Below are 12,823 nucleotides of genomic sequence, written 5' to 3' on the forward strand. Positions count from 1 at the left end.
TGCATATTATATCTATTCCTGGACCCGGTTATAACACAAACACTTCCCAAGATGTTTATAAACAAGGGTTTAGACGCGATTCTTGTCTGTCACGGACACACTCTCCAAAAACACACACTCACTCTTCTGTTAACGCACACTCACTCTATTAACACACACACACACACACACTCCTCTATTAACACATAGGTAATACATATGTAGGTATATCACACAAACACACTCTCACTCCTCCATTAACATATATCAGCATTAATCCACCGGTATATGGCACTCCGCGGAATGCAATGACCTTGAGTTATGCCATACAACAATCCTCTATGCAACTTCTCAGACTAGAGCATAATTGGGCACGGTTCTCCCGGTAACACGCTTGCTTTCCATGCACAGCATCCTGGGTTCGATGACAGCTCTTCTAAAACTTTCCCTCTTCTCCGCCAGGTTTCGCCTGCATCTGGTGGCTGCTAGCGTACACGCTTGTTGGGGCAGTTGAAAATGCGTTTTACATCATGTGGTTCTTGGCCACAACTTGGACATCTGTCTTCAATGTTGTTGTTAATCCTGTGTTGGTATGTGTTCAGGATCTTACTCCATCCCGATCTCAGCTGTGCGAGGGTACCGCGTGCATGTCGTGGGAGTGATTTTTTTTTTAAGAGGTTTGACAGAGGGAACTGTAACTGCTATGGTCTTATCGTCCCGAAATCGAAGAGAGAAGGAAGACAGGCGCGGAATTTAGTGCGTTTTTCCTCGTTTATGTAAGGCCAGTCATTCACTATTATTTATCAGGCAGACCTGATTAAATGTACCTGTCAGGTCTACCTGATAGTGAGTGGCTGGTCCAAGTTCTGCCACGAGCTTTGTTTCTTTTCAATTAAAATATAGCCATTTTACCCTATATGTAATATCAACAAAGAAGAAAACTGTGGTCTTCTTGTTCATTTCCTTCTTTACTGCATGAACGACTATTAAAACCATAGAATAGATTAGAATAAACCTTGTTTATCCTGCTCGAATGAGACTAATAAAAAGCCCCTTTACCCTAGCAGTCTCAACAAGGTCTCGTCTCTCGTTTATTTTATGGGTTTACCATAACTCTACCTCATTTCTTCCAGAAAACTCCGGGGCAGCCCGTTCTACCGAAAGCTGAAGAAGAGAGCCATCGACAAGAATGGGACCGGTAACATTATCCAGATCAACATCTCCAAACGGAGACGAGCCTTCCTGCAGGACATCTTCACCACCCTGGTGGATATTCAGTGGAGGTGGACCATGCTGGTGTGTTCCATGGGGTTCCTACTTAGTTGGATAGGTAAGGATGTCTACTGCTAGCCCAGTTAGCTTGAAAAGCTTCGCGTCTGCCTTGTAAGCGCTAGGTCGTGGATGCGATTTTCGCCGGGTGCGAAATTTATAAATAACAGTCACAAACACATCTAATCAGGTCGCAAAACATTCTAATGTATAAGTAGGGCCCTCGGCTGTTCAAGTCCTATGTCACTGCGACCCGGGAAAATTGAAAACAGATATGGTGCGTTCTCGGAACAGCTGGCTTTGTCTTATCCTGTCCTAAAAAGTACCTGTCCTGCTCAATTTAAACTTCTCAGTCCAGAGCATAATTGGGCACGGTTCTCCCGGTAACACGCTTGCTTTCCATGCATAGCATCCTGGGTTCGATGACAGCTCTTCTAAAACTTTCCCTCTTCTCCGCCAGGTTTCGCCTGCATCTGGTGGCTGCTAGCGTACACACATCTAATCAGGTCGCAAAACATCCTAATGTACATATAAGTAGGGCCCTCGGCTGTTCAAGTCCTATGTCACTGCGACCCGGGAAAATTGAAAACAGATATGGTTCGTTCTCGGAACAGCTGGCTTTGTCTTATCCTGTCCTAAAAAGTACCTATCCTGCTCAATTTAAACTTCTCAGACTAGAGCATAATTGGGCACGGTTCTCCCGGTAACACGCTTGTTTTCCATGCTTAGCATCCTGGGTTCGATGACAGCTCTTCTAAAACTTTCCCTCTTCTCCGCCAGGTTTCGCCTGCATCTGGTGGCTGCTAGCGTACACGCATGGTGACGTTCTGTCCGAGAACCAGAACAACCCCCAATTTGTCCCGTGTGTGATCGGTGTCAACTCGTTCGCCTCCAGTCTTCTGTTCAGTATTGAAACTCAGCACACCATCGGGTACGGGTCACGATCCACCACCACGGAGTGTCCGGAGGCCATCTGGCTAATGTGTGTTCAGAGCATTGTGGGCACTATTATACAGGTAAAATGGGAATATTGGATTGCATTGGTAAATCAGGCAGAAAAGTCGGTTCGTACTGGTAAATTAGGCAAGAGAGTCGGCTCGTAATTTTAAAATAGGTAGGAAAATTGGTTCATACTAGTAAATAAAGGCAGGAAAGTCGGCTGAGGTGTAAAATAGAAGAGTCTTTTTCTCTATCTCTCAAGGGGTTAAATTTACTGGCTCATGTGTGTTCAGAGTACTGTGGGCATTATCATACAGGCAGAAAAATCGCTTCACACTGATAAATTAACCAGAAAAATTGGTCAATACTGGTAAATCAGGCAGGGTATTTGGCAGAGGTGAAACAGGAGAGGCTTATTCTCTCACTCTATCTCTCTCAAGCTCAAGGGGTTTAATGTCACTGTATACCTGCTGAGATCTAAGTTAGTCCATACTTAGTCGATCGGCCGTCGATTGACGAGATAAAACTATGCTGTCGAGGTAGACATGCCAGCCGACATCGATGGCCGGTCGACTATATGTGGACTCACCTTTAGGGACGGGGCTTTTACCCTCCATTCGGTGACAAACTGACAGATTTGTGGAGCTTAGCTCTTGTGTCATAGGTACATTGAAATGTCATAGGTTTTTTCTGACGAAATTCCTGTGTGTGGAGTAGAGGAGGAGAACTATCGATAGTCGGCGCCATCGATAGTGCTATCGATAGTTCTCCTCCTCTAGTGTGGTGTCCAGTATGTAGGAGACTATTGCACCCTGTGTCATAGGTAACGAAATAGCAATCCTTCCAACACCGTGAGATAGGGACAGGGCCTAGCAAGGACCTCTATCAAATGACGGACACGGAAAGCAAGCAAACCTTAACGATCTCTCTCGGTTGCAGGCGTTCATGACGGGCCTAGTCTTCGCCAAGGTGGCCCGGCCCAAGCAGCGCACCCAAACCTTGCTGTTCTCCCGCACGGCCGTCATTAATCAACGAGACGGCCATCTATGTCTTATGTTCCGGGTTGGGGATATGCGAGAGAAGTCCCATATCATTGGGGCCAGCGTCAAGGCGTATCTGGTGAAAGCGCGTACCACGGCCGAAGGAGAAGTGCTGAATCCTTTCCTATCTGAGTTGAAGGTAATATTAGATGCAGTGTTTAGTTTTACAAAGCACTGAATTTTCGTCTACTACGAGTACCTACCTATATGAGGGCAGGAACTCCCTATCAGGTAGACCTAACAGGTACACCTGATCAGGTCCGCCTATCAGGTTTACTTGATACTTGATGAGCACACACACACTATGTATCAGGTAGACCTGATGGGTATGTCTGAAAAGGTCCGGCTGTCAGATATAACTGATACCGATGAGCACACACACTATCAGGTAAACCAGACAGGCGGCCCTGACCAGGTGTACCTGATAGTGCCGAATATTCAGATACATAAAAAGTTCGGAAGGAACTGGTGTATAGTTGTATACAAAGGTCTATTAAGCCTAGTTTTAGACTTAACCCTTTTCTCCACCTCAATTCCAAATAACCATTCACAACCCTTTCTTGTCTGCACAGCTTCACATTGACCAGTACGATTCCGACATCTTCCTCCTGTGGCCGACCATAGTGGTCCACCGCATCGACGAGGAGTCCCCCCTTTACGATATGGCCGCTAAGAAACTCCTGACGGAAAAGTTCGAAATCATCGCCATTTTAGAAGGCACCACCGAGTCCACAGGCCAAACGACACAGGCGAAAACGTCCTACCTGCCGTCGGAGATCCTGTGGGGTCACAGGTTCGAGCCCCTAGTGCGGTATAACCGAGAGAAGGTCGCGTATGAGGTGGACTACGCGTTGTTTCATAATACGAATCAGGTGGATACGCCACTCGAAATACTTATATCGTTGTTGACTCCATTATAATATCATTGCGTCTTAACCGTGTAGGTTTGTTAGTAAACAACTTATAGGTCTGTAAGTAAACAACTAGTTACTAGTAGTATCCACATGTTTGTGCCAAACGGATTAAGTAAAGAATGTAAAATAGGTACTGAGGAAAAGTTTTCTTTTAAAACTAAATTCTATTTTATTTAAGTTTTCTTTTAAAACTGTTTTTATTTTATTTAAGTTTTCTTTTAAAACTGTTTTTATTTAAGTCTACTCAAAACTCAAATGCTTGTGACAAATCTATCTTTGTTTACACCCAGATCTCGATAAAGTTTATGACTTGTCGCGGACTCGAACTACCATCCTCCAGATTGGAAGATCATCGCGTTAACCACTAATCTGTGAGATTGTTTACAGTAGGTAAGTATAGGTACCTACCTATTTGCAAACGAACGAATTACGATTAGGTAGGTACAATTTTTTTTTGTCGATGGTGGGTATTGAACCCGGGATCTTCTGCATGACAAGCTTAGTGATTGTAGGTAGGTTTATTTCTACCTATTCATAAATATATCTCTAATTTTAATTTATCTATTTCAATAAATTGTTACCTATAACTTTACCTAAACAAACACGCAAATAACAAAAATTACCTACATGCCCATAATATTAATTGGAAGCAATAGGTACTGTTTTACCTGACTTCTTATCTTTTGAAATGCTCATTTTGAATTCCTCATAACAGGTGATAAGCTTGGTATGAATTTTGAATGTGATAAGGGATTTCTTGGAATAATCGTGTCAAGTACGATATCATACATATTTCTCGACATGGTCTTCACTTGACTGGAGTATATTATGGACTGTCTTCTGAAGATGGCCATAGTAATGGTCGAAATATATCAACTCGTCTGTCCTTTTATCTCTAGTCTTGTTTTTTAACGTCTATCAGATAGGGGACAGTCCATAATCCACTCCAGTCAAGTGAAGACCATGTCGAGAAATATGTATGGAATAATCGTGCCCATTCCAAGGTAAAACTGGAGGAAATATTAAAATCGAGTTGAATCGACCTTTTTTTCTACGAGGCGAGGTTTTATAGAACTGTAACAACGGAGGTCCTGTTGTCCCGAAATTGAAGTGGAAAGAAGGACAGGATAAGAGAAAGCCAGCCGTTCCGAGAACGAACCTTATCTGTTAAGGATAAAGTTCACCCCGGGCGGGAATCGAACCGGCGACCTACACTTAGTAAGCGCTAGAAAGCTAATTAAACTGTTATTTTCTTTTTAGTTTTCTGTGATGGATTCTCTTGGATCGCTATAACGGACGAGTTTTATCCATCAATCCCAGAATGAAGCATGTCTTGTGGAAACAGATCTTCCGCCAATGTAAGTAAATCTTCTTCTTCTTCTTTTACTCTACCTTATCAGTCAGCTCCCATGGCGTAGTGGTCACTGCGCTCGCCTTGCACGCGGGAGGCCCGGGTTCGATTCCCGGCGGTGTCAAGAAATTTGTATCATCCAAATGATTGATTCCGTGACTGGCTGTTGCGGGGCCCACTCAGCCTCGTGAGGAAAATGAGTAGCTATGACATATAAATGCGCATAGCGACCGGTGCCAGCATGGTAGGTAAACATTGGATTTTAGGATTATTGAGATATTGGGAAAATCCTACAATGCTGCAGTGAGCACCAAATGGCTAATTGGGAGCTGGATTATTGCGATATATGTATTTGGAAAAATCCTACAATTCTGCAGTGAGCATCAAAGTTGTGATATAGTAACACAAAGAAAAGACATTTATTTATTATTTATTTATTTACCTAAACTCTCTACTCTCTTTCCCACATACTCCTCGTCTCTTCTCTCTACATGTCCAAACCACCTCAATCTGCTCTCCTGGATTTTCTGTCCTAGTGGTCCCACTTTCACCGTTCCTCTAATACGCTCATTCCTTATTCTATCCTTCCTCGTTACTCCACACATCCACCTCCGCCACCGCCGCCGCCAACATCCGCCAATGTAAGTAAATCTGAAGTCTTAATAGTAAATAGTGAACTATGTACATACCTACATATGTATGTATTTCTGGTGAAGATAGGCTCTTCATTTTTTTTTTGGGGATATTACAACAGCTTAACCCCACACACAAAAAGCCCAGACTGAGGCTTAGGTGTAGGGGGGGGGGGCTGGTCAGCCCCAAAGGACGGGTTGAGCTTCTACAAATCTGTGGATATTACAGCATTAACTCAGGGTCGTATCCAGAATTTTATCGAGGGGCGCCCGTAGGTCATGATAAATTTTTGCTCTAAATATTTGGCGTCTGGCCTACAGTAAAGGAGAAAAATAAAGCTCGAATGGGGGGGCCCGGGCCTAGTTCCTAATTTTTTCTGCTCTTTGATTTTGAAACCTCACCTAATTCAGCACAACTAATCTATTCACAGCATGGCGTACGTTCGCATCCGACAGTCGCAGTGGCGGAGACGTCATGAGTCCAAACGCGATCCGCAAGCTCTTCTCCCAGTCCATGTCCGAAATGTACAAGAAGCAGGTGCCCCAGTATTCGACACTACTCGAGTTGGTCCGGCAGGTCAATTTGGACACGCTGGCAAACTCGGGGAAGTTGGACGAAATGAGTGCCGAGGATTTGGAAAGACTGAATGAAGAGAGACATGGCGCTATCCGACTAGGTAATAGAATAGAATAGATTAGAATAGAAGCTGACAATAGAATAGAAAAGATAAGGAAGACAGGATAAGAGAAAGCCAGTCGTCCCGAGAAAGAAGCTTATCTGTTTAGCGTAAAGTTCCGGGCAGGAAACAGGAATCGACAAGACGTTTACCTTCCAAGCTAAGGCCAGCCACTCACTATCAGGTATCAGGTAAACCTGACAGATGGGCCTTTTCAGTCGTACCTGTCAGATCTATCTGATAGTCTGTGTGCTCATCAGGTATCAGGTAGACCTGACAGACAGACCTTTTCAGTCGTACCTGTCAGGTCTACCTGATAGTGAGTGGCTGGCCTTAGGACATAGGGCGAGTAGCAGGCCTGCCTATATTGGCCTCGTGAAATTTAGGCTGAATCGAAAGCAAAGTATCGATATTTCAAAGTATTGATATTTTTTTTATTTTAACGTATCCCCAGTGGCGTAGCGTGGTCTAAATTCAAGTGTAGGGCGTGTAGGGCTCATGCACAGGTCTGCCAAGTAAGTCCCATCACAGTACATGCCATTAATATTTATCGGCATTAGATTTAACTTTTGAGTTGTATGGCCGCCATACACGCCATACATACACGCTACGCCACTGCGTATCCCTAAATTCAGCCTTGAATCGTTAAATCGCAATTTTAACGTATCCCTAAATTCAGCCTTGAATGGTTAAATCACAATTTTAACGTATCCCTAAATTCAGCCTTGAATGGTTAAATCACAATTTTAACGTATCCCTCAATTCAGCCTTGAATGCTTAAAATCGCACATTTTCAACCCCTTCCTCCTCTACCTCAGGTACCCCCGAAGAGTTGTACAACATTCGACGTCTCTTCTCGGTAATGAACATGCATCCAGTAGGGTACTACGACCTATCGACAGCCGGGGTACCCGTCCATTCCACTGCATTCCGCTCCATAGATGCCTACGCCCTCAACCAGTCACCATTTCGGGTGTTTACCTCACTTCTACGGCTGGAGCTGATTGAAGACAAGGTAGAACAGAGTAACTCGAATTTAAAGGGGTCGAGCGAATCGGCCCCGACGTCACATATCTTCAGGCACACTGCCCAAATACATTACTTTCCTTCCTGTCTGGCTGGAGGACGTTAAACTGTCTGGCTGGGGGACGTTAAACAGGGAGTAGTCCAGCTTAGTCTGGCTGGGAGACTTTAAACAGGGAGTATACCAGCCCTGAATTCCCTTGCTAAAGAAACAGCAAAGGTTGAGTGCGAAGGACATCCACTCGTAAAATTTGTAGCCAAAATCAAGTGTCAGCCGAAAACAATCACCCTAGCTAGGGCTGATTGAGAGGCTGACGAAAAGAACGCCCACCCCGTCTAGACACGGAAAAAGGCGAAGAAAGAAAGACATTACTTTCCTTCCTATAAAGTATAAGATAAGGAAAGTAAACTAACAATTTCAATTGAATTCACAGGATCTCCGGGAGAAGTCGGCGGCCATTTTGAATCGCCGCAGGATATTGAGTGACCAGCTGATGAAATTGATCGAGCGGTTCGAAACAGACGGGTGTCTAACTCTGAAGGATGCTGCCAGTTTCATTGCAGAAGCTATCCAGGTGTTCAAATTCAATAACGAGATTACAGGTGAGTTTTCGACTTTTCGCCAGCGAAGGCCAGCCATTCACTATCAGGTAGACCTGACAGGTACAGCTGATCAGGTCCGCTTGTTAGGTCTACACCAGTTCCCAATGGATTTTAGCCAACACCTGAGAGCAGCCTAAGACGCGTTTCGTTCTTATTTGAACTCATCAGTTTGTTAGACATAGCTTTTAGGTGCTGGCCAAGAATTTGGAAGTGCTATTTATACTTCAGAGATGGAAATTGTGGAGAAACGAGAACCTGCGTTTCTATGTAAGATTTTATTTTAGTGTCGAGTGTTGTAGTGAGCGCCACAGGATCACTGAAGTTATGCAACGTTGCGCGTGGTTAGTATTCGGATGGGTGACTATCTGGTCGGTACTTCAGAGATGGAAATTGTGGAGAAACGAGAACCTGCGTTTCTATGTAAGATTTTATTGTGTCGAGTGTTGTAGTGAGCGCCACAGGATCACTGAAGTTATGCAACGTTGCGCGTGGTTAGTATTCGGATGGGTGACTATCTGGTCAATCGCGGTGTTCGCTTTTTCCCCGCTCCCACTCAGGCTGGATGAGGTTAATACAGTGAGAGAAAAAATAGGGTACCGGAAGGGTAACCAAGTGACTGGGTGCCGGCACTTGAACCCTATATCAAGAAGCTAAATAATGGGAAGAAACTCGATGATGGAGTTCTTTCACAGTAAGTTTCATAAACGAGCCAGCCTAGTTAGCTTAGTTGGTAGTGCGTCTGCCTTGTAAGCGCTAGGCCGCGAGTTCGATTCCCGCCCGGGGCGGATTTTATCCTGATGGGATAATGTTCGTTCTCGGAACGGCTGGCTTTCTCCTATCCTGTCTTCCTTCTCTCTCCGATTTCGGGACGATAAGACCCTAGAGTTACAGTTCCCTCTGTCAAACCTCTTAAAAAAAAAAAAAAAAAAAAAAAATAGAGAAGTGGTCAATGTAATCAAATTAAAATGTTCCTTCTGATATTATGTTGTTTCATAGGTACCACCTCCCTCCCAAATAAATGAGGAGGTTCAACAGACCTAAAGCACCGTTCAAACCGGTGGAAAATTGGTATAATACGTCGGTGAAACCGTCATAATAAATTGGTATATTGGTAATACCGGTATAATTTATTGGCTTGAGATGTAAAGGCAGTGTTTTCCGCCCGCCAGTACACTCGACCGTAAAACACCAGCCTTACTCACTTTACACCGCTTTTTCACTAGATCTTAGCCTTTTGCGTACAGAATCAATTTCACCAGAATCGCTCTTACGGTAGGATTCATGTCCCACATGAAACTCAAGCGTTGTTGTTACAGTCAGACGTAAACAAAACATTTTTTTCAAATACGGTAGGATTCATGTGAGACATGAAACCTCCGAAAAGCGATTTGTGGTAGGCTTCATGTCACACATGAAATTGTTCCCTCGCTTTTAATTTATTTTCTTTTTTTTCCTAGTTGAGATAGAAACATCTGGTTTTTTTTGTCTTCTTCGGAAATCTTCGGACTATAATTCCGAATGCTTTGGAATCATAATAAACAAACACCGGCTTTTCAGTCTGCATTTGAAAGGAGCAAAAGATACACAAGTTCCTAGGCACGTCCTACCGTAACGCCTCCTATCTGTAAAAATCAAGCCGACCGTAGCGAGTAAATCTGTAGCTTCATGCTGGACATGAATCCTACCGTATCGCCAGATTCAAGTTATATTTCTCCTACCATAATGGCGGAACCATGATTTCATGTGACACATGAATCTGTCCGCAAAAGGTTAAAATGTACAAACCTCTGTTGATGTTGTACAGAGAAATAGGAGATGCAGTAGTCACAGAAGATTTAAAGCCAGCAATTTAGCTACGTTTGACACACAATAATGGTTATGAAGTCATTTGATACATCTTTTCCCCAACAGGACATTGGAGGTTAAGCAACATGTCAATATCTGGATCATGGTCAATATCTGGACGGGAGGGCGGGGACTAGATTTAACGACTCTTTTGTTTTCAGGTGACTCTCCGCACGAGGCGAAACACACAGCCCGGTTCGGTGAAGTAGAGCAGCGCGGTATAGCTCTCACCGCCAAGGGACGTCAGCTGTACGACTATCTACTCGATAAGACCCGCGGGTCCTTCAAGGGAATCCCCGACGAGACTAATTCCAAACTCTACATGGAGAATTTGGCTTCGAACTTTTCTGTGTTTCCTGACGACCTGAATACGCTGCGGAAAGAGAAACTGGCGTATTTCAATTACTATGTCACTGATAAAGGTTGGTCCTATAATCATAACCTCTGCACACTTATCAGTAATGTATTAAATATCGTTCGCTCCTTTACAAGTCAGGGTAGCCAGTGGCGTTCAATCCATCGCTGAAGTTAAGCAACGTTTCGTGTATTTTAGAACCGTATTTCGGGGGGCCAAAGCCCATTTCCCTTGGGGGTTTCATCTTTGTTCCTTTACTGTGTGGGGACTCATCCTCCCCGGTGTATCACTGCTTGGACTCCTGCCCCCCCCCTCAATGGAATCCGGCCCTACTCAGGTTGTATGAACTTTTTGTGAGTTGGTGGATAGCTTGTCGCCAAATGGAGGGTAAAAATTCAACAGTTATGCAGTGATGCTATGCCAGGCGCAGTCACAAAGTGTGTGCCGGAAAAAACTCGAGACCTAGGTCCATCAGACTCTGTGTGATAGATCGCGGTCTCAAGCTTTTTCCGGCACACACGTTCAGACGCCGTCTGTCAAATGGTCTGAGCGAGAGTGCCTTAGACCTCTATCAAACCGATCATATTTCAGGCAAATCTCATCTGGACAAGAACGTTAACGATTTCAACCTGGACAACTACGTACGAGCCGGTCTGATTGGCTACGAGGGTATCACATACGAAGACTTTCTGCCAGTGAGCGCTGCTGGAATTTTCCAGTCCAACTTGTCCACCAATGCAAACCACCATATAGAGAGTCAGTCCAGTCGGCATGACTTTGAGAATGCGCTGGGCTGCTCCGTGCGCGACGAAATGAAATTGTATGAAGACCTGGAGAAGAAGTCGCTGCAGGACTGCACGTTCTATTTTATTCGATGAGGCGTGCCGGGAGGTGCGCGAACGTCAAGATCGCTAGGCCCGACCTTTGGAAGTAAACTCGTACTTGTACTTGTTGTCCTGAATATATGGCCAGCCACTCACTATCAGGTCTACCTGATAGTGTTTCTGCTCATCAGAGGTTTCAGGTACACCTGAAAGACGGATCTGTTCAGCCGTACCTGTCAGGTCTACCTGATAGTGTGTGTGCTCATCAGGTGTACCTGATAGTGAGTGGCTGGAATAAGGGTTCTTCAACCATCCTGAGTTGTGTTATCCTTTTGTAAACGGAACCGATTCTGATGGTCCTCTATCAAGCGATCAAGCCAAAACAGGAGAGGGGAGCTTCACGGGAGAGAATATTCCGAAAGGAAACTGAGCTTGGAGGGTAGTGCGCCTGCCTTTGTAAGCGCTAGGTTGCTGGTTGGATTTCCGCCCTTAGCGAACTTTATCCTAAATAGATAAGGTTCGTTCTCGGAACGGCTGGCTGACTCTTATCCTGTACTCCTTCTTTCAACTGTTTCTCTTTTGTACAAATAAAACAAACTAAGTTTGTTATCAGACTTCGTTGATCATTTAATACAACTCGAAATTTATTTACAACACAATACACAAAGAACAGTCATTCAGTGAAGAAAAAATAAGTTGTCTGTCTAAAAAACTGGAATTTTCGCACCATGCTAATGGAAACAAATTTTCCTCAATTTTAATAAATTGACTTCATGTGGCCAATTCTCGTGCAGATCGGTTACCTACTTTTACCATGATTCTGATCATTTAATACAACTCGAAATTTATTTACAACACAATACACAAAGAGCAGTCATTCAGTGAAGAAAAAATAAGTTGTCTGTCTAAAAAACTGGAATTTTTGCACCATGCTAATGGAAACAAATTTTACTCAATTTTATTAAATTGATTTCATGTGGCCAATTCTCGTCCAAATCGGTTACCTACTTTTACCATGATTCAATACTTTTATGGAGCCTTCAACCTCTTCATATTCGGCTTCAGTTTCTTTATAACTGGCTCCATAGATTTCTTGTTCCTTTGCAAAATAGGTATCATCCGAATAATACGGTACGCAGAACATCCACCAACTATAAAAGAAAAAGAAGCAGAAGATGAACAGTTTGAATTGAAAAATACACAAAGTATTTGTTTTATTGGGTATACTTGTAATTAATAAAATAAAAGACGAAAATGAAAATAAAAACCTTTTTCGCTAGGTCACAGGTTCCATTCCCGCCCAGGGTGGACATTATCCTACACAGATAAGTTTCGTTCTCGAACAGCTGGATTTATCCTATCTCTCTCTTTC

The 12,823-nt window shown here is 43.7% G+C and overlaps 1 protein-coding gene across 9 annotated transcripts in view; it reads left to right on the forward strand.

Annotated features, from left to right (window-relative positions):
* The window catches only part of LOC103509672 (G protein-activated inward rectifier potassium channel 3-like), a 49,992-nt gene that overhangs the window by 16,866 nt on the left and 20,303 nt on the right, over window positions 1-12,823 (forward strand). For all 9 annotated transcript variants that reach the window (XM_026823963.1, XM_026823960.1, XM_026823965.1 and 6 more), the window contains 4 exons: window positions 1,113-1,309; window positions 2,029-2,264; window positions 3,127-3,366; window positions 3,800-4,099. In XM_026823963.1, the coding sequence (XP_026679764.1) occupies window positions 1,113-1,309; window positions 2,029-2,264; window positions 3,127-3,366; window positions 3,800-4,099 (973 nt within the window). The remainder of the gene's footprint in view (window positions 1-1,112; window positions 1,310-2,028; window positions 2,265-3,126; window positions 3,367-3,799; window positions 4,100-12,823) is intronic.

Source organism: Diaphorina citri, unplaced genomic scaffold (genome assembly GCF_000475195.1).
Source record: "Diaphorina citri unplaced genomic scaffold, Diaci psyllid genome assembly version 1.1 scaffold519, whole genome shotgun sequence".
Classification (NCBI taxonomy): domain Eukaryota; kingdom Metazoa; phylum Arthropoda; class Insecta; order Hemiptera; family Psyllidae; genus Diaphorina; species Diaphorina citri.